Raw genomic sequence first — 26,738 nt, 5'->3', positions numbered from 1 at the left:
GTCAGGAATGTGCCTTTTGCTGTTCCCATGAAAACCCACCCAAATTTGCCCAAGTTATACAGCTCTGAAAATCATAATTCATCCATGCTTAGTAGGCGGATATTAGAGCGTGGTAATTAAATTCTGTGCAGATTCTGTCTGCAGAAATCATGCTACCTCATATAAAACCTTCATGCTGGCTAGACTGCACATGTCCCATCCTCACAGAGCAACTGAGGACCAGGGGCATGGTGGAGGCAGAATGTGCCAGCACAGCATTCTGGCTCTGCTACACTACTGTGCACCAGCATGGGGGGCGGGGTTAGAGGACCAGGTTGGTGGGGAGACGTTGCTGTTCAGCACTATGCCATTGCTGAAGACACTCAGAGAATGAAGGCTGAGTAGAACTTTCTTTGTAGAACTTCAGAGTCACGAACACCTCAGGAATGGAGGCTGTCTGTAACGCTGAAATGTTCGTAACTGAACAAAACGTTATGGTTGTTTTGTTTAAAAAGTTTACAACTGAACATTGACTTAGTACAGCTCTTAAACTTTACTATGCTGAAGAAAAATGCTGCTTTCCTTTTATTTTTAATGTTTAACAGTACTGTACTATATTTGGGTTTGGGGTTTTTTTTGGTCTCTGCTGCTGCCTGATTGCATACTTCCAGTTCCAAATGAGATGTGTGGTTAAACTAGTCAGTTCGTAATTCCGTGTTCGTAACTCTGAGGGTCTCTCTGTAATTGCTCCTCCTGGCTGCTACAGGCCACTGTGGTGCCATGCACTGGAACTGTGACTAGGGAGTCTCTCTCTTCTGTGCTCTTTATGCCTCCCTAATAGCACCCAGGCAGTATAGAGAAGACAGAGGTAACTTAACTGGAATGTAGAAGGGTGAGAAGCAGAGAGGGGAGACCAAGACAGGAGGAAGATGGTGTCAGGGACCAGACACAGCAAGATGCAGAAATAGAAGGTGTCCAAGGCATAATGGTCTGTAACTACTAGAACATGTACACCTCAAGTACCTGGAATTGAACCCCGAGTCTCACCATTCCTCTGCTGTCAGCAAATACCTGTGACACCCACTGGCAAAGTGTGTGCCTCATCTACCTTTACTGGTTGACCCATAAATCCAAGTATGCACCAAAAACGCAGCAGGTGGCAGTGAAAACGACACATTCTATGAGCAGGTGTATGATGAGGTGTATGGACCACACACTGATGAAGGCACTAGAGAGGCCCTATGTGCAGGGCTAACCCCACCCCTCTGTCCCTGTCAAACTTGTATGGTAGGGAGGATGCCTTGCAGCTGTGAGGCAAAATCACCCTGAGCAGAAAACTGCTGGAGCAACTCCTGAAGCCACAAAGGGAACTCCCATCCAGGAGATAACCACCCCTATCCCTAGTTCCCAGGATAAGCCTGATAGAGTGGGCCCAATTTCAGTAGCCCAACCAGAAGGTCTCCTTGAAAACTGCTAAGCAGATCGGTTTGCTTAGCAGTACCCAGAAGGTACTGTCTGCCTTATTCCCTTTGAGTTGGCTCCAGGAAAAAGTTATTATCGGGTGTGCTGAGACATTTAATTTTCCTTTTCATTCCCTATCAGAAGAGATTTAAGAAGGCCCACAATGCCAGGATTCCCCCTTGCAAGGATTAGGATACTGGGACTTGTGTGTAAGTATGGTCCTACAAATTTCATGGCCACGAAAAACGAGTCACAGACCATGAAATAAGCTCTTCCCTGTGAAATCCGATCTCTCCCAAGCTGCTGGGAATGTCCCAACTGGGGGCCTCTAGCTGCAAGTCCCAACCAGGCTGGGATGCTCCCAGCAGCATGGAGGAGTTCAGACTTACCTTCCTGCTACCGTCAGAGCCCAGTCCTGAAGACAGCATAGAAGCCCTCCCTTCCCCCGCACACACACCAGGTTTGTGACACCCCCCCCCCCACACCCACAACCCCATTTTGGGTCGGGACCCCCAACATTACAACACCATGAAATTTCAGATGAAAACAGCTGAAAATCATGAAATTGACCAATTTTCAAATCTTATGGCTGTGAAATTAACTGGAATGGACCTGAATTTGGTAGATTCCTATGTATAAGCCACCCAGCATAGATAACTGGGCTGGCCAGAGTCTCCCACCATCTGGCAGACTCCTTTTTACAAGGTGCACCAAGTATCAGATGACATGCCTATTCATGACATCAAGCTGATGATAGGCAACTTCAATGAACAAATCAGCAACACCTCTACCGGATGCGAAAGAGTAAGGAGCACAGCAGCGGAAGGCATCCAAACTGATAATGGCAAAACACCCTAAAAATAGGAGACAGTCTCTTCCAGCACAAGCTCAGACAGAGATCACCAGATAATGCTACTGTCAACCAGTCAGACCATGTATAAATATCTAAGAGATGGACATCTTCCTTGAGGGATGTCAGAGCCAGCAGAGGAGCAGGTGTTGGCTCAGATCATTATCTTTGAGTGGCCACCTTACAATTTAGACTAAATAAACCTCACAAATATGAAAACAAGAATGTTTATAGCAATAAAGAAGTTCAAGGACAAAGAAACACTGATCAATTTCCAGATTGCATTTAACTGTTCTAGTGTTTTACAAGACCGGGCTGATGAAAATTGGGACGACACATGATCAAACTGTCTTGGATTTGGTAGTTGACACAGCAGAGAAGTAACAGGCCATCAAAAAGGGCAGAAGAAAGATGCATGGATTACACCTGGAACATGAGCAACAACTGACGAGCCAAAAGCTCTGAAGGCAAAAAAGAAACAATGCAAGACACAGGCAGAACTCTTAGAGGTGGATGCAAAATATAGAGAAAAGGACCAAAAAAACAAAAACCAGATGAAGGCAAGACAGATTTCCTGGGTTCAGGAGAAGGCTATATAAAGGCAGAAGAAGTAGCACAGAGGGAGACTTCCAGCAGCTCTACAGAATAGTGAAAGACATCTCAGGAAGAACTAGACAGACACAGGTGATGCTCTTCAGGGCCTCTCAGAGACAGAGATGTTAAAGAACAAGCCAGATGATGGAAATAATATTTCCATCCCATATTAAACTGTCCAGAGCTAATGATCATGCATAGGTTTTGAGAGAAATACCAATACTAAGTTAGAAATAGAAAAGAGGGACCAATAACCCCTGATGAAATTAAAGTAGCCATCAAAGGCCTCAAACATTAATAGCTCCTGGGATTGACAGAATACAAGCAGAGCGGAGAGGTACTAAAGGTAGCAGGCGAAATGCTGATTGAGCAGTTAACAAAACTCTGTAATGAAATATGGGTGAAAAAATAAATGCCACAAGACTTGAAAGTCAGTACCATCATGCCATTGCCAAAAAAAAGGTAATCCTCTTCAGTTCATGAACTGGAGAGGAAGTGTACTGCTATCAATCCCAGGCAAAAAATTGGCTATCATTATGCTAGACAGAATGAAGAAGGTAGTGGTTGGAATATTCTGAGAACAACAGGCTGGGTTCTGTCCAGATAAATCATGTGAACAGATATTATTAGGTATGATGTCCTTACATTAGAAGAACAGGAAGCAGCAAAAATTGGATTGAAAGTAAATGCAGAGAAAACCAACATTACAAAGGCAGGACACTAGACAATGTATGTACATGGATGGAGAAGAAATCAAACAGGTAGAACAGTTCTGATATCTGGGGAGATGACATTTGAAGGTGATTGTGATATTCATATGATATTAAGAAAAGCATACACCCTTTTGGAAGGCTGAAAAACATTTGATGTCAGGGAGTAGATAGGCCCTGAGGCTCCCTGCTGGAGACCTTGCAGCTCTGCCACACCCCAGCCTAGAATGGCTGTGCAGGATGCAGCGAATCAGAAAAAGGGCTGTAGGGAGCAGCCAATCAGGGCACAGCAAACTCATATAAAAGGAGATGCAAGGCCAGCATGAGTTCAGTCTGCTGGGAGGGACTGATGGAACAAAGAAGGGATTCCTGGTGCTTGACAAAGGTAAGGGCCATGGGGAAGTGACCCAGAGAAATGCAGTTAGTTAAAGGGATATGGCATGCGGGTGTCACTTAAAGAGTCCCTGGGTTGGGGCCTGGAGCAGAGGGCGGACCTGGGTCCCTCCCAACAACTTCTGGGGAAGTGGCTATTCCTTGAGAAAAGGGACTTTAGATAGGCCCAGAGAAGGGACTGTATGTGGAACCCCAAATGCCTCAGAAGGGGGCTGAACCCAGATTGGCCCAGCTAGAGAGCCAGGGTCAGAGAACTAAAGGACTGATGAAGAGTCTCTAGTGAAGAAGTCCTGGGGGCACTGCTCCACCCCAGAGCAGGAACCTTTGCACGTAAGCTGGCCAATGTGGCTACTTAGATAGAGTCTATTGGTCAAATTGAGGCTAGAACCTGGGGAGGGCTACAGAAATACAACCAACTTAGGGTACTCTGATGGGCCCTGTTGGACTGTTAAAGGACAGAGCCCTGGGAGGACTATAGGACATTATTGAGGGCACTGATATAGGCCCGGTTGGACTGTGTACTCTGAAAGGGGTTTGTTTGTTTTCATACACAGACTGTGGGAGACTCGGCAGGAAGGCTGAGTCACCGAAGACCTGTCTGATGAGCACAGCAGCCAACAGAGGGCGGCACCATGAGTGGAGGAAATTGAGGAAAAACTGCAGGCACGCACACTCTCTACCAGAAGGCGCTCGTGAGAGGTGGGTGCCACCCTATTACGTCTGGCCAAACGGAGGTCTCCACAACAAACTAAAAATCAGATTATACCATGCAGTTGTACAACGCATTCTACTCTATGGTGCAGAGACTTGGCCAATGACAAGAGCTAACAAAAAGATTGGAGGCTACCCATCGCACATGGCCGAGGAAGATATTACATATTTAATTGAAAAATAAAATAAATGCAAGAATAAAGGAGCTGATAGATGTGTTAGAAAATATCAAAGAAAGAAGGATCAGGTGATTGGGACATGACACCATCAGAAAGATGGGAGACAAGCTAACCAAGAATTGAACTGAGTATCTGAGGGAGGAAAGAAGGAAGGCCAAAGAAGAACTGGCAGGAGACAGTGATAGGGGATACTGAATGCACTGGCATCACCTGAGCAGTACCACAACCAATGAGCAACTGTAATCATTGGAGGAACTAGACATCCCAATGTGTCAGAGGCATAAGAGGAACTAAGCTAAGGTTTGTTTAAAACTTAGGAAATTAACATTCTTTTAACATAGCTGTTTGTGTCTAAAGTTGCAAAGTAAAGCACTTAAGTTAGGAAATGCCAGTATTATGATTATTGTGCATTGTAATTTGCCTCCATGATGCATATGCATTATGATATATATAGCCTTTAATTACTGATCATACACTATTTTTTTTTTCCACAGAACCCCTGCATCATTCAGTATACAGGAAGGACAGTATTCACTGACTGAGCAGCCATTCAATATTTTGTTTTATACTGATTGTTCGATGTGTGGCCTATGTCTTATTTATTGCACATTCTTCAGACCCTGCTCTAAATACAGAATTAAATTCCCTATGGGCTTTCCTATGGCCCTCATCACTGTAATATTTGAGTGCTTCATGAATTTATCTTAACATCCCTGTGAGGTGGCAGAGGTCGTAGTTTACCCATTTTATGGATGGGGAGCTGAGGTAGCAAGAGAATAAGGTCATGTGTTCACTAATTTTGGATGCTTAATTTGAAACACCTAGGACCCGATTTTTCAGAGTACTTAACATTTCATAGCACTTCATATGTTCACAGCAGAGCTCCCAATGACTTCTATTTCAACTGGGAATATTCAGCACTTTTACAAATTAGGCCTCAGGTATTTCAAGCTGAGCACTAAAAAAAAATGAGAGAACAATTAGGGACCACCTCTGAAAAGCTTGGTTTGAGTGACTTGCCTAGCATCACACGGGAGCTCTTTGACAGAGACAAAATCAAATTTTCCAGGGTCCCATTCAACTGCCTTAACCATAAGACCATCCTTTCTCTTCCTTCAGTCCCCTGCCTCAAAGACTACAAACCTTTCAACTTCTACAACAAATAAGCCAGTGATCCTACAGATCTTCATTCACTACACAACCCTGATTTCTAATCGAAGCATTGTCCACATTGCACTGGATTGGAGCAGAGGCCTTGTAGAAAAAATAGTAAGGGATCATGTAATTAAAAACTATACCAGACTGCATATCCATGAGTGAGCTGAGACAGAATTGCCTGTACAATCTTTACTTTTGAGTGCTTGGTTTTGCAACATCAACATTTTAACACAAGGGTTGTGGTTTTTTTTACTTAACTAAGTGTTAAAAGTTAGAAAATCAGAATTAGAATACAACTAGGAGGCTACATCCCTTTGCAATTTGCCACAATGATAAGGATAGTTTTCTTTACTTGAGCTGTATCAGCAGTTTTGACAATGTATTTTGAATTGGCCTTCAAAGTATATTTAAAGTCAGGAGGACTACACCAGGCTTTTTTTTTTTTTTTTTTTTTTTTTTTTTTTGGGGGGGGGGGAAGAGAGGGGAGATGTGCTTGGTAATGAGCCTATCATACTACAATCTTTCTAGGTTTTAACATCTCGAGTTTGGGGCAATCAAAAAGAGAAGGCTGTAATACTCAACTGTAAATCTGAGGAGAAAACTTGTTAATATTTCTTTGGACCATGGTTGTAACCAGGTTATCAAAATATCCTGCAATATTTTATTTCTAATAAATGTTAATGCTATCCATGCTTGTCTCTTCATACATCAGACCTTTTGGGGATGCTTTCCAGAAGGTATTAGAGCTAGTCAGTGCAGTTTTTCTTTAAAGAAAGGGTGTTTGATAGAAATGAGCATCTGCAGAGATATTACAAGTAAACAGACTGCTGACAGTCTAAGGCCTTGTCTACACTACAAAGATAAGTCGACATATGTTAGGACTTACAGCCACCACTTTAATTACTGCAGTGGCTGACGTCCACACTACCGTCCTTGGGTTGGTGGTCTGTGTCCTCACCAGGAGCACTTCCACTGACCTAAGAAGGGCAATGTGAGGCAGCTCCCTGCTAGGAGCCCAGCTGCCCCCCAGATCCCCATTCCCCAACGGACACGAGGTCTGGCCACCTGGACTTCTCACCCTGGCTCCCAACCAGTAACATGGTCCAGTCGCCAATGGTTTCCTGTCAGGAGCAGGGTCCATTCACCCAGCTCTCAAGGGGGATGAGGGGTAGCTGGGCTCTAGCTGCCTGGCTCTCTTGAAAAATGAAATTGACAAGAATGACAACCACCAGCCAATGTAAGGATCAGAGTGTCTATACTGAGTCTCCATAAGGACACCAACATAAAGCCCACACCTCTCATTGAGGTGGTTCCATTATGTTGGCACATCAGGGCAGTCACGAGGGAGGAGCATTTCAGTGTGAATACCTCGACTGTTTCCTTAACAAAAGCTGACTTTTGTGGACAAACTCCAAGCCTTAGCAGCAAATGCTATGAGATGTGTGACGTGAATAGTCATTCAGATATTGTCAAAATACAAAAGTCTGCCAACTTTTTTTACCCTGGCTTAAATTTTAAACACGGGGCCTGGAACTTTGATTCCCTGCATCTTCCTCCCAGCTTCCTCAATGACCCAGCTCAGTCCCTCTCCCACATGCGGACAGGGGTGAGGCGCGTTTAGATGAGCCCCTCCCGGCCCATTATAATTACCGTGTGCGTGTGTGCATTTCTACAGCAGACACACTACAGCAGCACTAGCCTAGGGGAGCGACCCAGCAGTGAAAACCTCACCCTGCTTTCACTATGGAGGCAGCCCCAGCTGCGTAGCACCTCACGCCAGGCGGCCTCGCGGCCCGTGGCGGACGAGACTGGTGGGCGCGCCTCGCCCAGCAGCTCCACTCACTCACTCAGCGCGGTTGGGAGCGGAATCGGCGGGGCTCGCACACGTGCCCCACAACCACGTGTTTCCCACACGCCGGCGGCGCGTGCATAAAACACGTAGAACGAATCCCCTTAGCAGCAGCAGCAGCAGCAGCAGCAACAACCACCTAAATCATCTCCGGCCTCCCCTGGCGGCAGCACCGGCGCCCCGCATGGCGGGGGAGCCCATGATGGAGGAAGCTGAGATGTGCCTCCGCCCGCGGCAGCCAGGGTCCGGCCGGCCAACCTGCCTCCGCAACCGCCTGAACTCACCAGCTAGCCGGCTACAGAGCCCGTCGTCAGCCACGTGGCCTCCTCCTCACACTGGACAGCCTAGGGAGGAGCACGTGACAGCCAGACGGCTCAGATGATTAGCTGGCCGTACAAGACGCTCCAGACGGCCATGTTGGATTCGGGCAAAGCGCCCACAGCAGGCAGACACGGGACCTCGGCCTCAGGCCCCTGTACACTCAGCTTCTATCAGAAATGGGCGCCCTGGTGCGAAGCCACTGCCAGGGCTCACGGCTGCCCAGACGCAAGATGGCCGCCGCCGAGCGTGCAGCCAGGCCCGCCCCTCACTCCTTCTCCGGCTACCTGCCCATCCTCGCCGCAGGCCGACACGTCGGGTTCTCATTGGCCCGGAGCGTGGCGAGCTCTGAGTGGACCACGTTCCTACAGCTCCGCTTTCCGCTCCAATGGGTGGAGCGTGCGTGGGGCTGACGCGGAAATCTGAATGGGGGCCGCCGTGGCCGGGCTGGGGCGACTCGGGAGGTTGCTACGGCAGCTGGAGCGGGGGCCGTGGTTCGTGTGGCGCTGCCAGGAGCCGGCTCCTCAGCGAGGGGCGGCTGCGCCCCGCTTCCCTCCGGCCCCCGCGACATGAGGCGCTGCCCTCGCCCAGACCTGGCGCTGCTGGCCGCGTCCCTGGCGCTGTGCGCCGCCCTACTGCTGCCCCCTGCCCTGGGCGCCGGGCCGCGGCCCCGCCAGGCCTGCGCCACCTGCCGGGGCATCGCGGACCGCTTCAATCAGGTGGGCGCGTCGCTGGGGTCCGTGGAGCCGCAGACCGGCGCGTCACGCGGCTGGGTGGTCCACGGGAATGGGACCCAGGCGTCCGGCGCCCCGTGAGCGGCCCCAGCCAGCGGCCCGCCCGCCCAGTGGAACCGGGTGGGGGAGGCAGGAGGCTGCAGAGCGGGGCAGGGTCCCGGCATTGTGTTACCTCCCAGAGTGGATTTGAGGGGTCGGGGTGCCAGGGCTGGCTGGCCGGCCGGCCGGGCCGGGTGGTGGTTTCCTTCCGCCGTAAGGGGACGAGATGCTCACTTCGCAGTCGTTTCGTTTTGTTTTTTACGGGGCTGCTGAACGGATGAGGTTTGAGACTTGAGCCCGTTCGGCAGTAGTTCGTTACCGATCTCCGGCCGGTATGGTGCCTGGTGCGCCAGCCTGCTGCTCTGCTCCTGCTGCTCTTGGCCTTGGCCCTGGCCCTGGCCCGTCTGTTATATGCCTGTGCGCGTATGCTGCAGGTGGGAAGATAAATCCAAGTAACAGGCAAGTATTGGGATGAAATCCTGGCCCCACTGAACTCAATGGCAAAACTTCCATTGACTTCAGTGGGGCTGGGATTTCATTCATATTCCCATATGGCAGCCAAAAAACCAATCTTAAACAAAAACAACGAGAGTTCTGTAGCACTTCTTCACTTTACGGCCCAGGAAAGCTTATTCCTGCAGAAATTAAATGTGTTTGTCTTTAAAGTGCTACAGGACTCTCCTTGTTTTTGCTGTATACAGACTAACACAGCTACCCCTCTGAATCTTAAACAAGACTCTTACAGAACCTCAATGCAAATGGTACTATAGGCACCATGAGATACTATTGTAATTTACCCTTTTTTATCTGTTTTCCTCTCCCCCTGCATTACATTTGATTGTAAGTGTCAAAATCTTGTTTTAAGTTTCTGTAAGGTACCTGTTGCCACTTTGCATGTTGTGAAAATAATTAATAAATATTACTTGCCTATTATACTTAAAATGTGTTTACTTTTTAATAGTAAAGGGCTACATGGATGATTTTCAATCAAACTTATTTTTTAAAAAGTATTTTGTTTTCTGTAGGGATTAGCAGATACAGCGAAAAAGAATTTTGGTGGTGGGAATACTGCTTGGGAAGAGAAAACACTATCAAAGTATGAATCCAGGTATATCCTGAACATTTATTACTTGATTAAGTCGTCATCTTCATCTGCTGCAATGTTATAACTATCTGTACAAAAACATAAATATTTTCTAAAATAACAAAATAAATCTGTATTAATGCTTTCTGATAAATACCTCTGGAAGTATAAAATTCACTGTATTTCCTATTTGTGGTGAAGACTACAGTCCAGTATCTTTATCTGATTTTTTTTCAAACTACACGAAAAATTAAGCTCTGTTATCTCACACTGTTGAAAATCTCGTGAGGCTGTTGTTTTATTTAGCCATTTATTGACTACTTAGTTTTTTTTCTGTCAGTCAGATCTATCATAGGGTTGATCTTAATTCCAAACTACTGTTGTATTTGTTGCATTAGAGTTTGTTAAATGAAAACTCATTCCCTAAATGCGTTCACTATTATAGAATGCAGTATTGTTTTAGTTGTGTTGGTCCCAGGATATTAGAGAGACAAGGTGGATGAAGTAATATTTTTCATTAGACCACTTTCGCAGACAGCCAAAGCCCCAAAGACTTTCTACCTGTTTCAATTCTAGAACAACTTATGCTTTACAGTCCCATTTCTTTCATATGCAGGATATTCAGACCTGCCAGTCTGAATTGCAGTCTTCTCCCAATCTACAAATTCAATATTGAATGTTGGTCTCTGAATAATAAGATGCAAGTGTGAAATTCCTGGATTTGAGTTACTACCAAAGCTGTGGATTTATATTGCCAACATCTGATTTTACATTAGATGAATATTAAAAATACTGCACATGAAAATGTTTGCTTTTTTTCATTTTCATACCTTTATAATCTGAAAGTATAATCAATAAAATGTTTCTTGTGATTTTGTTGTTCATTGGTGCTGGCTTCTTAGTTGGTGATGCAACCTTAGTTAATTCTTGATACTTCTGCAGGGGTTGTTTTGTTGCTATATTTGGGAACTGGCCCAAATCACACTACAAAGTGATAATGTACAAGTTAAGAGATTGGAATCTAATTTAAGAATGATATGTGATCATTGAGTATCCAGTTTTAAACTTGTGATTTTTTTCACTTGTAGTGAAATCCGTCTTGTAGAGATCATAGAGAACCTGTGTGATAGCAGCAACTTTGAATGCAACAACATGGTAGAAGAGCATGAAGAACATATAGAGACTTGGTGGTTCAAACTGTAGGTAACAAAGTTTTTAGTGAGGTCTTTATTTGTGGATAAATATCTAGAGAGGACAATCCATAATTACCAAATCCTGTGTCTGATCAATAAGAATAGTTCAGTCTCATTTGTTTCCTCTCCCCTCTTCCCCCCAATGCTATAATAACTCAGTAAGAAGCTACAGGTTTTTTTTTCCTGTGGTCACTAATCAAAGTTAGGATTATGGAATAAGAATAAATTGAAGAGAGTGTTCATGGAGTAGCCATGATACTAGTTTGAAGTTATTTTATATTTATGCTGCACCTTTCATTCTAAAGGATCTAAAAGCACTTTATTACTCTATATGCAAAGCATCATGAAATGCAGCCACATCTGGACTGGAAGGTAGCACCCAACTGGCACACAGTACAGCGATGAGGAAAGGTTGAAATCTAGCTGAGACACCCAGGCAAATCTTTATTCTTATGAAAAGTACATGAACAGAAATCTCTAACTCTTCTTAAATTCTGAAAGATTATACACAATAAACAGCATATTGTTCTGTTTTTACCTTGGATGGATTAGGGACTGGATTAGCCTATGGAGTTTCTTGATTGTCCTAGATGGACGTTTCCTTAAAGACATAGGCTTCATCTTCATATTGCTTCTTTTTGTTGTTTTCCTGGCTTCCTAACTCACTGTATAGAAGGTTGATGCTAATGTGAGTCCAGGGATTTGATCCCTTGTGAACTTGTAGCATTGTCACTGGTTTTCTAACAGCCCTCAGTACAATCCCATGATTTCCATTACAGTACCCACCCCAATCATTGGTTAAGATTTCTGCATGCTACTGTAATATAAATAAAAAGTCCTACTCAATGAGAATGGCTTTGTTGGATTTCATATCTCTTCATAATCCAGATGATATTTTCTCAGTTTACAGCTGGTAAAGTAGTTTATCTAACTGCCAGTCCTGCCAACTCAATTTGGGATTAGTAGGGCAAACTGTGCTTGTATTACCTCATCATTACTTGATGTAGATTCTGCAAACCAGACTACTGCCCTTAATATCTGCACAATCTTTTTTTTTGGCATTGTGCAGGTGTCAGAGGAGTATAATTTGGCCGTGCAATTGGAGGTAACAATGCTGATGCGTGAGCTAGAATGAAATCTAGCACTCTCTCCCCAAGTAGTGTTGACTGCTGGGCAGACAGATCAAAAAACAGGTGCAAACAAAAACATCCAAAGACTTATTTTAGCCAGTAGGAAGGGAAGTTGACCAAACACAAATTGGTCTTTTAAAGATCATTATTATAGGTTATAAATGAAATTTGTTAATACTTGTGGAAAGTTCGTGCATGTTAATAAACTTTAAAAAGAACACCTAGGTTGTCACATACTGTGAGAATGACTCTTCTGCTGAGCACAGCTAGTTTACCTGCTTGCTCTTGAGTGCACATGCACTCTCTCCCCCCTTCTGCCCACTACTCCACTAATGTGACACATCTTATATTAAAACAGTGCACTTAAGAAAGTAGTGTGGTTCCCAAAGATTGTGTAACAAACATTCAGTCTTGGGCCTAGGCATTTGTAGTCCATTTCACAAGGATCCTTCTGTAGATTATTATTGAATAACTTAAAATGCATTTAAACACCTTGAAGGTCCTGAAGCATGCCATACCTAGTAACATACTGGCACTTCAGCTGTGGTTTCTAACAGTAAGAAGAGGGAAGCTGATGGAGAAGTACTCCTTTCAGAAATTACCTTAGGATTTGAAGCTTTTGCCACAGGACATGAAAATCACATTGATTTCAATGGAGTTTTTCTTTAGAAGAAATCTCCATTAAAATCACTGGGACTTCTCTGTAACCTGTCCTGGGAAAATCAGGCCTTTAAAATGTAACTTCTTAAAGTACACTTGTATCTAAACTGCTAAACTTTCTCCATGTGTAGAAATCAGGGGAACTTTATTGAAGTAAATAGTTACTCCTGACTTAGGCCAGGGTAATTGAGTAGAATTTGACCGTGTTTCTAATTTCAATCTGACTTATATTTTTAACTTTTTTTTTTCTATCAAAATACTGGTTTATACTGCAGGAGGAAAATTAAAGTGTTGGAATGCAGCTTATCACTGCAGTCTTTACAATCATTCAAATACTGAGATCTTCAGTGTTATGTACTTAAGCAAATCTAAATATTTTTTCCTGTGGTGTCTTGATGTATTTTGGGCATACTGATGTGAGAGAGAGCGGTATGTCTGAAAGGTCTAAAACTGGTGTTAAAATGCAGACTCAAATGTCAGGTTGGTGCAGTTGGTGAATAAGATGTAATACTTACAACTGTTACTATTCAGACAGTATACCATAACTTAAGAAAACAAATAGTTGGTTGGACTGTTGCCTTGCTTTTTATCTTTCCACTTATTTTTTTAAGTTAGGGGATATGAAATAAGACCTTACCTTATTTAAATAGTTTTTGTAATTATGTAATTTTAAAAAAAGTTTAAATTAATATGGTTTTGGAATAATACCCTATTCTGGAAGGCTTCCAGGAACTGATCACTGAATTAAGATGGCTTTTTCCATTCTTGACAGTGACATTTTTAGTTATGACAGTGATCCATTTTTAGTTAATCTGTATGTTCTGACTATTTTTATTTTGTCCTCCAAAACTAAAACTGCATTTCACTTACTTTTTATAATAAATTGTTAGCCGAGATGAGAGGTTTACCCATGCACTACTCTTGAGAATTGCGTTAAACGTGTTTATTTCAAACAATAGAGTTTTTTGGGTTTTTTTAAGTTGTGTGTTGAGCTAGATACTTACAAGAATCTTTACTTCTTTTAAGAAATTAATGTCTTTATTATACAGAAAGAAGAAGCACCCTGACTTGTTTAAGTGGTTTTGTATAGAAACTACTGAAGTTTGCTGCCCTGCTGGAACATATGGACCAGACTGCCTTGGTATTTCTTTAAATTAAAAATATTACAGTAGTTTTAAACTTATGGTTGGTTTGACTGTTTATCCAGTCATATTATGCTAGACTATCCTGAACTACTTTGTAAAAATGGAACCTTTCTGGAGACTCCAGCTGTCTAAATGGGGGATCCAGATCCAAGGAGGTGAGAGGGAAAATGGTACCTTGAAATGGGGGCTGGGCAGGCAAAACTAGAACAATGAGACAGAAGGAACGGTTAGTGCCTACATACTGTGGTGATAGGTACAATAGTAGTACCATAAATAGCAGGATGTATGTGTACATAAGGCAGTAGCTAGTGTAGCTGATGGATGGAGCAGCAGCTGAGAAGCCGGAAACAGCAAAGCATCCTCGAGGCTTGTGGGGAAGACACAGGCAAATCCACAGTTGAGGATCAGGTGGAATGGAGAGTAGGAGGAGTTGGAGGGAGGCATCTGGAGAAGTTTAGGAGCAGCAGCAGAGGAGACAGAATGGCTAGGTGATTCTGGGAAAAGAGTGCGTTAGATCAAAATGATGCTGCATCTGTGAGAGAACTACAGCCCTTGCAGATGGCAGGCCAAGTCTGCCCTCTAAAGTGGTGTCATGGTAATAGCGTTAACTCAGAAATTGACCTCTCCTATAAGTAGTGCCACTAATGCCTATCTGCAGTTGCAAATATTCAAATTCTGATTAAATGAATTCCAAGTTACATGAAATTCATGTGTCTTCCTGAAACCCAAATTCATATAGGAAATGGAATTAACTTAGTCAAAACTCCAGTTACCAGGTAGCACAAACATAATTATTTCATATTGGCTCTGGTTGGAGTACCACACAAACGTGTGTGTGTGAGAGAGAGCAAGTGAGAAAAGGGTAGGGTCTCATTCCTCACAGAAAACCTCTTTGCTCCCTTTTTTAATTGTTGTTGAAATCTACTTTTCATTAAATGATTAACAAAAAAATCAGCACAACAGGTAAACTCCAGATAACTGCAGAATTCTTATGGAAATTAATCTTTATCTGAAACTAATGATTTTAGTGTCAGATGTCCCTGAGACATTGATGATTGGTATTGATCTGTATACTGAAATATGAAAAAGACCATGTCACATTTTATTTATTTATTTATTGTCATTTCAAGAGTAGAACACATAACTAATGATGTGCTCTTCCAACATGAAAAATAACCACTTCACCTTTATTGGCCCTTTTGGGGATGGATGGGTGATGAAAGGATTGGGGTAGAAGGAGATGAGTAGGTCTGGAAGAAGGTAGAGAATACTCCTGTTTTTTAAGATGAGAATTTCTAGGTTTTTTCCGCTCACAGTAGTGCAAAGTTTTAAGTTACAATGTTTTAACCCTTTTTGTAGCATGTCGCGGTACATCAGAAAGGCCTTGCCATGGAAATGGTCAGTGTGACGGAGATGGCACTAGAGGTGGGGATGGATCATGCAGCTGTAACAGGGAGTACACGGGAGAGTTTTGTCTAGACTGTGCTGATGGTTATTATAGCACCCTGAAAAATGATACACATTCGATTTGTGCAGGTAACTATCACTTGTTTACATCTTTGTACAGCCTTTTGTTAGTAGCTAAGAATTCTAATATGTTAAATAAAATATCTTGGAAAACCCTGTAAATAGAGAATATGAGCTGACAAGAAATGAGAAAAATATGTGGAAAAGGTTAGATTACTGTCTTAACAGTGGGACATCTGTCATCCATGTGTTGCTCAATTGTGGTGGAGCATCTGTTAAATGATTATTCTGAATGGTTTATTTTTTTGTTAATCTGCTCTCATAATAATCCTAAAAATGTTCTTTAATTTGTAGCATAAAAATTCAGTTATTAAATGTATCGATAATATATTAAAATACGTAGCAAATGTCTTATACAATTTTGACCTGAAGTTCCCATATAATGGTCCACAGTATAGCCTGTGTAATAGCCTGTCCTGGTCACTTAAATGGATTTTGGCTTAAAATATTTTCAACTGTATTATAGAGCAGCTTCATCTAAGTCCCATGTAAAATATGAAAAAGCCTCACAATTGTATAGCTTCAGTCTCTCACTAAAATATATATTAAAAAAAAAAAAAAAAAAAGCTGGTTGAGATCTTTAATTTTACAAATAAAAATATAGTATTAATCCCAGGTCTCTCCTTTAATTTTGCAATTCAGTCCAGAGTAGCCTTATTTGGTAGCTTAAAAAGCCTTATTGTAGGATTTAAATAAAAATGTTACTTCACTTTAACTGAACTAGTAATACACATTTTGGCAGTGTTATAATGCAGGTACATAGCACTTTTTCCATCTTACTTGCTTCACATTATGATCTAAACAAATGTATCCTGTAGTACCCGATCCTAATGCTGAATGCATAGCGTGTTTCACCAAGCTGTTTGAGACTAGTACCACCTCAGGCACACTTTCCACTTACCCACTACCAAAATGCAATCACCTATGGTGTGAAAGAGAGCAACCATTTTAACTAGCAACACTATATAACAAGCTGGCTTTTTGTTTTTGTGTTTTGCATAAGTGTCATGAAGAGTAAAATCAAGTGAAACTAGCTACGAGGTGGGCAGGATGCAGTTACCCACAGTAGAACTTGGCATGTACAGAAAGATTAGCACCTGTTATGTTGAGAAGAGAGCCATGAGATAATTTGATCACTGCGAGTGGTCAGGACCAATTTCACATCTTACCAGAAATATAGCAACACCTGCAACCTTGTTCACTAGCACTATTGGGGCACTATTTTAGTACTAATTCAGAGCAGTGCTACTTACTGAATCAAATTTATTTCTTTTAGCACCTAATTTTGCTCTAGGACAGCCACCTGTGTGTGTGATGATTTGTATAAAAAGTTGGAAAATACTCTGAGATTTATTCTGAAGAATCATATTTATTCGTTAATATGATTAGTCGTTGCCAATAAATCCTACTATTTGGTTGCCTGAAGACTTACACTTTGAAAGAAAATCTAATTTGTTTAAAGCATAAGTTAATAGAGCTCTAACTTGAGCCATGCTCAAAATTTCTTTCCAGCTTGCCATGATGCCTGTAAAACTTGCACTGGCTCAACTAACAAAGACTGCAAGGATTGTAAAGAGGGCTGGATCAAAAACGATGAAGAAGCCTGTGTGGGTAAGCAAGGTCTTGCGTACACTAACACAGTTAAACACATTTTTAAAAAACATTTGAAGCTAACATTGATAAGCTTAGACCACCTCAATTTGAAACCATTCCACTATAAGAACATATATTCTATTCTTCTGGAAACTAGTTCAGATGTGTACTGTGATCTATGGTAATCTCTTGATTCCTGATTTGTAACATAATGCAAGGCAACATGGGAAGGATTTCTTATTTTTTTTCCTCAATAAAATGCTTCTCAAATGCATAATAAAAGATCAGTCTGATGATATATCAAGTTATTTGAACTGAAAGCTTGCATCTGTAATCCAGAGAACCACCAATGTAGATATGTCAATGTAGATATGTCAACCACCAATGTAGATATCCCACTTTCTGGTAAACGTGGATGTATTTTAATACTAAATGTTTTAATTCATGCTTTAGAAATACCTTGTTGGCATCATACTGTGTATTGTGGGATTGTCTGAGAGAACTGATGACGGGAAAAGCTATGCAGAAAACTCTGAAGCCATCTCCATGCTACTGTACAGCTAAACAGTGCTAGTAGGGTTTAAGTATTTCCGTAAAGCTTTAAGAACTCTGTAAAAGTGTAGTATAGAGCAAGACTTTCCCCAATACTGGCTACAGATTATAGTCCAGACGCTGTCTAAAAAATGCTGGTTTTCTTGAAATCTCTTTTATTGGACCAACTTCTGTTGGTGAGAGAGACAATCTTTCAAGCTAATCAGAGCTCTGGTTCTGGGAATGGTAATAGGAGTGTCATGGCTACTTATGAGATCAAACAGATAGAATATGTGCTAACTACTTTTGCTAAACTAAGGGGCCGTTCTAGGTGAAGTGTCCTGTTAATACTCCTGTAGTCATAAGACAAAAGAGTGTGCACGGGGGATTAGTGGGTTATACATTGTTGTAATAAACCATAAATCCAGTGGCTTTATTAAGACCATGATTTTTAAGTGTTAGCAAAGTCATGAATTTCCTAGACCTGAAGAAGAGCTCTGTATAGCTCGGAAGTTTCTCTCTCACCAGCAAAAGTTGATTCAATAAAAGCTATCTCACTCATCTGGTCTTTCTAACATCCTGGGACCGACACACCTACATCACTGCATACAATCTTCTGGAAAAGCATGAGGTGTCTGAGCCACTGAAACACTAAGTACAGAACAAACTTTTAATGTTAGATGTTAGAAATAATTTCCCTAATAAGTTTAAGATTTGCCACAACAGCTTTCTTATTAGTTCTTTATTTCTTTATTAGTTCAGAGGCCACTTGGTGTTTGGTTACATCCAAAATACAAGAATAAGCATATACATGCCTATACACCATATCCTAGCAACAGTACAGTTAAGAGTATTTGCCAAAATATTTACAAGAAGTTCAGGTTTGGGAAGCATATTCCCATCATGGTGTGACTTCAGAAGAGTAAGGAAAAGCTCTGACTAAGAAACTCCCAAAGAACCTTGCTTTTTATACACTGTAATAAACAAGTGTTGTCACTGCTGGCTATTGGACCTTAGCCAAAGCTAGAGCAGGAGTTTTAGGGCTGAACCATATCGTCTGTCCCAGGTAAGGCAAGATTCATGGCTGGGCCCCTTTCTTTTCAAGGTTTTCTTCTATATTACTTTGCTATATTTTTCCCCAACTACTGGATTAAGCATTTCTTTTCAAAAAGAGACTTGTATAAGTGTTTACTGCACCTGGTACCTAATTAACTATGTTCAGCCCTAACCTTCAGTAAGATAACACTGCTATTTCCAGGATCACTACATATTTAACACAAATAACTCTTATTTCTCTTGGTCTTATTTTTTTGGTCACACACTTTCAGCCTTACTCATGCTAATATTCAAACTCAGTTTAAAACCATAGTTTACTCAGGCCTAATGTGGGCCTGTATTCCTAAATTAGGATTTTTTCTTATCCATTAAAGCAGTGCTACTTGTAGCTGCCTGCAGTAGGTGGTATCAAGAAATTCTGGATGACTTCTTAATTCTCAGAACTACAGAATTAAATTTACACTTTACCAATATAAACACTTAGCAACAATAAATAGGTCAGATTAAACTACCAAAAGCCACTGGACATATTTTTTGAGGAAAATTGCTCTTAGAGTATTTTAGGAAAAAACTTGTGTGGACACAGCCCCTTTGGAAGTGACTGGCATGAAAACTAGTACACAATCAACAGAATTACAGTTATTGTCTATATGTGTGTAGGTAACTGAAGAACACTTTAGAAAAAGCATCTATACAATTACTTCAAGTATTTAAGTACGGGTTACATCAAGAAAATAGGAATAAGAATAGGAAAGGAATAGCAGAGTGCCCTAGGGTCAGTCCTGGGGCCGGTTTTGTTCAACATCTTCATTAATGATCTGCAGGATGGGGTAGATTTAACCCTCAGCAAGTTTGCAGATGACACTAAGCTGGGGGGAGTGGTAGATAGGATACAGAGGGACCTAGACAAACTGGAGAATTGGGCCAAAAGAAATCTAATGAGGTTCAAGTGCAGAGTTCTGCACTTAGGATGGAAGAATTCCATGCACAGCTAGAGACTGGGGACTGACGAGCTGGGCAGCAGCTCTGCAGAAAAGGACCTGGGGGTAACAGTGGATAAAAAGCTGGATATGAGTCAGCAGTGTGCACTGGTTGCCAAGAAGGATAATAGCATATTGGGCTACATTAGTAGGAACATTGCCAGCAGATCGAGGAAAGTGATTATTCCCATCTATTTGGCATTGGTGAGGCCGCATTTAGAGTATTGTGTCCAGTTTTGGGCTCCCCACTACAAAAAGGATGTGGACAAGTTGGAGAGAGTCCAGCAGAGGGCAACAAAAATGATTAGGGGGCTGGAGCACAAGACTTATGAGGAGAGGCTGAGGGAACTAGGCTTGTTTAGTCTGCAGAAGAGAAGAATGAGGGGGGATTTGATAGCAGCTTTTAACTACCTGAAAAGGGGTTCCAGGGAGGATGGAGCTAGGCTGTTCTCAATGGTAGTGGATGACAGAACAAGGAGCAATGGTCCCAAGTTGCAGTGGGGGAGGTGTAGGTTGGATATTAGGAAAAGCTTTTTCACTAGGAGGGTGGTGAAGCACTGGAATGGGTTACTTAGGGAGGTGGTGGAATCTCCATCTTTAGAGGTTTTTAAGATGTGGCTTGACAAAGCTTGGTTTAGCTGAGGTTAGTCCTGCTTTAAGCAGGGGGTTGGACTAGATGACCTCCTGAGGTCCCTTCCAGCCCTAATATTCTATGAATAGGAATAATAGGAATAGATAAGCAGCAGCAGGATGAAGTGGACAGCAAGAATGACCCAAACAGCCTTACTCTGTCTGATTTTGATTTAGTTGAGTGGACTTGTGCCCTTTCCTTGAATTCACAACCAAAACGAGCACATACTTGGTTTCCTAAAGTGGCATTAGTGTTCAACATGGCTTGTTAACCAAACTTAATTTCTTCTCCTATCCTGTACTTTCCTCTTCAATATTGTATCTTTAACAGCATCTTAAGTAGTTGGCTGGCTTGCTAACATGGGAGCAGCAAAGAACAGAAGTTTTCTAGAGAGATAGAAGTGACTGTCTGAATGTTGCTTGTTGCATGCTGTTCATGTGATTAGCGTGGGAGAACGCATGCCTCCAAGTGTTAGACTTGGAAACACAGCAGGATGTGAGGTGTTTTCAATTTCAAATTGCTTTTTATTTAACTTAATCATTTCAGTCTGAAGTGTCTGTCTTACTGCTGCTCTAAACAACACAGCTTCATTAGTATTTATGTCAAATATAAATTTTCAAGTTGGGCAAGTTAATATTGGGCACCAAATGCTTTTTGTTTTCAGGATATTGTGGGCCTAACGCAAACTCTTTGGTTGGGAATCGATGGGAGTCTTTCCATTGACTTCAGAGGACTTGGATCATGGCCTGTATGAACAAGTTCTTACACGATGCTGAAGATTAACATTTAAACATTATGCTAACTGTTAACCACATTGCACAGTTGTAGATAACCTGTGTCATTTCTTATGTTTCAGATGTGGATGAATGTGCTGAAGAGGCTTTTCCTTGCAAAGATGATCAGTACTGTCTAAACACAGATGGATCTTTTACATGCAAAGGTTTCCTTTCAATATGCTTGTTTTCCTTAACATTTAGAATAATGCTTGATCTATATAGAATGGAACAAATTGTTTTCTTCTGCTAGACAAGAGTGTCTGTTGCTTCAAAAATATCCATATTAATTGAAGTGCAACTTTTTTCTGTCCTAACCACAAGTTAGAATAAGAACTTTGTGTCCTATTCCTTTTTTCATATTTAATTTGAGGGATGTTGTATAACTGATGTCATCAGTAGAGTGACTTGAAGCTTGCTGCTGGTGTTCAGAATCTGAATGCATTAGTAATGACACATATATTGCAATTTGACCATCTTGTCTACATCATCATTATAAATCAGTTTTATTTGTTTAAAAAGCACTTAAAGCCTCTTACACTATTTGCAGCTGTAAATGATGTAGTTACACCTAAAATCCCATTAATTATTTCCAGCTTTTCCTTGCTCATAGCTTTCTGAAATTCTCTGTATTGATCAAATTTTCTGTGCTTAGTCTCAGCTCAGAGTGGACTCTTCTGGAATGCTTGAAGAAAACTAAGTTTATTTTTCTGTTTCACAGAGAGTCTTCAGAGTGTAAACTAATGTACTGCTGCCATGTTAAACCCTCACTGCAGGAAATTGTCTGGCTAAATAGTAGAAACTATTCAGCTCAATAATGGATAACCTTCACTGCCTGCAAGGAATGTTTAAATGTTAATAATAACCAGCACAGGCAGTTTATTTCCATATTCTTTGTTTAATTTTTAAATCAAGGAAGCTGAATACTCCCCCCCAAAAAAATCCAAATTAAGATGACAAAATTAAATGCACAACAATGAAGAAACTAATTGGGAGTTCATCAGGTGCTGTCCTACTATTGTTCAGTTAAGCACCAAGTATAATGGGGCCCCAGTCCTGATTGTGGGGGAGGAGAGCTTATAGGCACTACGTAGTACAAATAAGGTGGTTCTGTGTTAATCGTGAGTTGTTTTGGGAACTATAATTTTTCACTTCTTCCCTCTTATGCATATAAATTTGTGAACTTAAGTTCAAGATACAATCTTTTCTGTTTACATCTCATCTGCATTCCAGTATTCATTAATGGTGTTTTGTTTTAGAGTGTGATGCTAGCTGTGTAGGGTGCACAGGAGAAGGTCCTGGCAAATGTAAAAACTGCTTGTCTGGATACTCAATAGAAGATGAGAAGTGTACAGGTTAGTTGGATTTTTATTAGTTACTCTTAATGTACTGTAGTGCTCTTGCTAGATCAACGTAAGTTCCAAAAGCTGGAATAAGATGGGTTATTGCTGAGTATCTCTCTTCAATATTAGTCTGTTAGAGCTTCAGCTCTTATGAAATATTTTGATGCATTTACAAAATAGAAAGCTCAATAGTCCACTGGTTTCATGTAATGGTAGAGATCACTTCTAATATATAGGCTCTCTGCATATTGCTAAACTGATCTACAGCAAGGCCTAAAAAGGCTAGACACTGCTACACAGGAGAAAAAGGTATTGTGTTTAACACTTAATGTTTGTTCCTGGTATATCAGTTATAGTGACAAGATAACTCAATGAGGAGAGTCAAACATGGCCTTCATGATTTCTGACCTGAATTACATGCTCATGTTATGCAGACTCAAGATTTAATTTTTATTAAAAGCAAGCTTTCAAATGTGAAAAGTGTAATTTGTCATGTCTACTGGAGTTAGCAGGCAGCCTGTAACAATGCCTCAGACGTGCACGCCCTGTCTCCTATTAATCTAATTAGAGAGCCAACTCTAAAGCCCAATGATGATACTTCAGTGTCAACTTTAATTATTCCATTGGTGATTACTTTAGTATTGGGAAAAGAGGTGGAGTGAAGTCCTCAAGGTGTAGAAATGGGCATTGCTGTGGAGAAGGAAATTCAGAGAGAAGAACAGAGAGGATACAAAGAGGGAGCAAAACAGTGAAGGGATGGGCAGGGAAGATAAACAACAGGCAAAAGAATTGATGGCCTAAAGAGGAGCATTTTCTTACTGAATGTGACCATGTAGTACTGAAAAAATAGTTTATTACCCAAAGCCTTTAATCTCCCCTTGATGTACATGCAAATCTTCAACTGACATCAATGAGGCTTGCTGTATATGAGAGGAGTACAGAGTCCTGAGCTAATCCCACCCCATGGACCATAATCAAACATAGCACACTCCTTCCAATGAGTTTGACATCCTGGTAGACTGAAGTTGGAAGAATCAAGGCAGGTAACTCTGACAGAAGTCAAAACTATGAGCAGCATTTCTGTCGTCTTCAGTACAGAGGAGCAATACATGAATACACTAGAAGCGCCTTGATATCCACAGAGGAAGAGAGCAGTGTTTTTCTTCCTATATTAAACTTTTATATAAGTCTTGAAAGTTCTTTAAAAATCCCATGTAACTGATTGTTAGATGCTTTCAGGGATCTGGGTGCTAGCAATTTTCATTATAAATGAAGGAGTTGCTTGTTTTAAAGCAGTTAAATTCTTTTTTTAGATATTGATGAGTGTAACCTTGCTGAAAAAGTGTGTGTAAGAGAAAATGAAGACTGTATTAATACTCCAGGCAGTTACAAATGTGTCTGTTCAGAAAGCTTTGAAGAAAAAGATGGTATTTGTGTTCAGACTGTAAAAGCAGGTGAGTGACTTTAAAAAAGCCCTGAAATTCAATGTATTTTAATACAGCCTGCCTAACATCAGCATTAAAGGTGTGAATACCCTACAACTTAGTCACTATATTTGTTCTTCTGAGAGTACCCAGTCACTTCCACTTTCTCATCTGCAGGTACATGTATACTCACCCATCAACCTCTAATCCTCTGAGTCTGAGCCTCCTATTTTAATGTCTTTAAGTTGTTTATGGGTAGAGGAGGCATTCCCAGATAGAAGGTGTCAGTATTAATTTTATTGGTCCACTTTCTTTTTGATAGTAACTTTCCTTCTATTACTTATTTTTGTCATTTCTGTGCTATACTTTGCTGCTTTTCTTTGGGGAGTGGAGAGAGTTTTACAGGCATAGTTTAATGGATAAGGCAATTAACTGTAACTAATTTAGCTGCAAATTTATGTCAACAGATTAACTAGTCTCTTGTAAACTTAATATGTAGTTAATTATGATTTGTGCACTTCATTCATGTTTCTAAAGTTGTAGAAAAAATTGGCTTGAGAAAAGAAGTGACTGTGTGACTAAAAACTTCTTATAATGGCTGAACACAAAGGGGGAGTTAAGTCTGCCTGAAGTTTCTTGCTTCCTGACTTGAGTGCTTAATATTGCAATAGTATTTTTAATGGGAATTACTGGGTGTGTTTAAGAAAATCACTCCATCTGTAAACTCTGATATAGAACTACTTGGCTAGACTTCACCACAATTCTCTATCCCTTGTATGTTAAAGGTCCTTGGGGGAGAGCCCCTCTTGTGTAAGGGGTCAAAAGAATCCAGACTAGGGTCTTTCATATTTTTGAACTGGAGGGGGTTCAGAAAAGAGCTACCAGAACTTGTGGTCTGGAGAAAATACCTTACAATGAGAGATTTAAAGAACTCAATCCATGAAGTTCAAAGAGAGGCTATGAGGGAATTTAATCATAATCTGGAAATACCTACACAAGGAAAAGATATCTGATACCTAAGGTCTCTTTATTTTGGCAGACAAAGGCATAACTAGATCCAGTGGTTGGAAGTTCAAGCTAGAAAATGCAAATTTGAAATAAGGTGCACATTTTTTAGGTCAAGGAAATGACTGGAACAGATCACTAACAGATGTGATGATTTTCTGTCACTTGACGGGGTGAAAATATATGGCCTGTGGTACAGGGGACGTGACAGTCAAACTAGGTGGTGATGGTCCCTTTTGATTTTTAATCTATTAATTCATGTGAGCCATATTGTGCCACAGCCCTCCTTCACCCTTCCCAACATCATGAAGGACTGAGCTATGCTTACCTTCAATATAATTTTACTAAATAGCTAAGTTAGCAACACATACATGTGCAGTCTTCCTTAGCTGTATGCTCTGGGTCTGACCCACAGCCCACTAAAATCAGTAGAAATATTCTCATTTATTTCAGCAGGCTTTGGATCAGGCATTTTGAGTTTAACAGAAAATACAGATGTATTGCAAGTTCACAGTGTGAATTAATGAGGTTATAACTCAGAATAAATTTTATCAGAATGTTCAAAAGGCACTTCTTAAAAGTTATGTCCCTGTTAAGTGTCAGTCTCCAACACAGTTGTTTGGGATATAGGTCTATTAAGAGTTCTTTGTTTTAATTGAAAGAGGGTCTCTCTCCTTGTTCTCAAAGTGCCTGAATTGATTCTACTTAAGTTTAAGTCACATTTGTAAAGCAGAAAGTCAGAATTATAATATACTGAAAACAAAAGCTTAAAACGGAAACAGCTATACTGCTGCTGTTATGGTTGCTCCTGCTATAAGTGTATTCTAATTAATTTCTTTGGAACATATCTGATATAGAAACACTGGCTCAAATAATCTGGCTCTGTAGACTGGAACCAATTTATAAAGCTAAGATCAGGAGACTAATGCCAGCAGGCAGCTCCCCAGTATGACTTGACACATGTTGCTGGTTCTTTCTTGATGGATGATACTCTGGGGTAGTTAGTTTCTTTTAACACAGTAAGTTCCCAGAGTCAAAGGGTAACAAGCATGATGGTATTCATTGTAAAATATAATTAGAAGATTTATTCTAACTGAGACACTTACTTTTCGCAGGAGAAGTAGAGACATTAGCAACTGCACCTCCATCTACTGAACATGAGGATTTATGATCTGCATTCCAAAGCAAGACATTGATATCTACATCTTAAATTATTGGACTGAAGTGCTCTTTACCTGATGTACTGTGGAAATGGTGTTGAATATGCAGATTGACAGTGTGATTATTTTGAAAACTGCCCTTTCAGCTGCATTTCTTCATTCACTTAAATATCACTTCTATACAGTTTTTTAAAAAACCTCAAACTTAAAAACCTCACTCTAGATGCATAACAATATAGAATTTGTTTTGATTTGGTGTATTTAATTAAAAAACAGTTTATTACTAAGCAAACTACCTATTTCTCATTCTGGCATCTACTAGGAATGATCATCCTTTTGGAAGGAATTAAGTTTGTCCCAAACTTCACAATTCAAACAAAATGGACTGACTATCTGGGGATTTCAGATGTGAATATTTTTTCTATACTAGAATGTGGTTTTTAGAAATTTCCAAAAAGACTTTTACAAACTCTTCTCTTAAATGAAAACCGAATGCCTGATATTGCATTCAATAAAGATTTATTTTGA

At 41.0% G+C, this 26,738-nt stretch overlaps 2 protein-coding genes and 1 long non-coding RNA gene across 5 annotated transcripts in view; 2 read left to right on the top strand and 1 right to left on the bottom strand.

The window, feature by feature from the left end:
* The window catches only part of ALG12 (ALG12 alpha-1,6-mannosyltransferase), a 23,321-nt gene extending 13,997 nt beyond the window's left edge, over positions 1-9,324 (bottom strand). Inside the window, exon 1 of one of the 2 annotated variants that reach the window (XM_067564371.1) lies at positions 9,109-9,324. The gene's annotated coding sequence lies outside the window, so the exon portion shown is untranslated. Of the gene's footprint in view, positions 1-8,168; positions 8,323-9,108 lie in introns of those variants that run through there. The other variant, XM_067564370.1, reaches the window with a different exon arrangement.
* On the top strand, positions 3,930-6,417 carry LOC137163701 (uncharacterized). The gene is made up of 3 exons (XR_010922794.1): positions 3,930-3,979; positions 4,542-4,686; positions 5,372-6,417. It is a non-coding gene; the product is annotated as an uncharacterized lncRNA (long non-coding RNA).
* Positions 8,417-26,738, top strand: CRELD2 (cysteine rich with EGF like domains 2). 2 transcript variants are annotated; one of them, XM_067564373.1, is made up of 10 exons: positions 8,417-8,921; positions 10,001-10,071; positions 11,148-11,258; positions 14,092-14,183; positions 15,547-15,723; positions 17,227-17,325; positions 21,362-21,445; positions 22,538-22,633; positions 23,935-24,075; positions 26,166-26,738. In XM_067564373.1, the coding sequence occupies exons 1-10, from the start codon at positions 8,772-8,774 to the stop codon at positions 26,219-26,221; spliced, it is 1,077 nt and encodes a 358-aa protein (XP_067420474.1). In that variant the 5' UTR covers positions 8,417-8,771; the 3' UTR covers positions 26,222-26,738. The 2 variants fall into 2 exon arrangements, with proteins under 2 accessions (XP_067420474.1, XP_067420473.1); XM_067564372.1 differs by having other exon boundaries at positions 8,421-8,921; positions 10,001-10,083.

This window comes from Emydura macquarii, unplaced genomic scaffold (assembly GCF_026122565.2).
Source record: "Emydura macquarii macquarii isolate MOO-44397 ecotype Brisbane River unplaced genomic scaffold, CSIRO-AGI_Emac_v2 contig_2636, whole genome shotgun sequence".
NCBI lineage: Eukaryota > Metazoa > Chordata > Testudines > Chelidae > Emydura > Emydura macquarii.
This window is presented reverse-complemented; position numbering and strand designations above follow the sequence as displayed.

Bases quoted from the DNA above. Each gene is read 5' to 3' on its own strand.
- CRELD2 (XM_067564372.1), top strand. From the start codon at position 8,772: ATGAGGCGCTGCCCTCGCCCAGACCTGGCGCTGCTGGCCGCGTCCCTG. The intron at 22,634-23,934 runs GTTAGTTGGATT...TTCTTTTTTTAG, and splicing joins AGAAGATGAGAAGTGTACAG to ATATTGATGAGTGTAACCTT. The intron at 24,076-26,165 runs GTGAGTGACTTT...TACTTTTCGCAG, and splicing joins TGTTCAGACTGTAAAAGCAG to GAGAAGTAGAGACATTAGCA.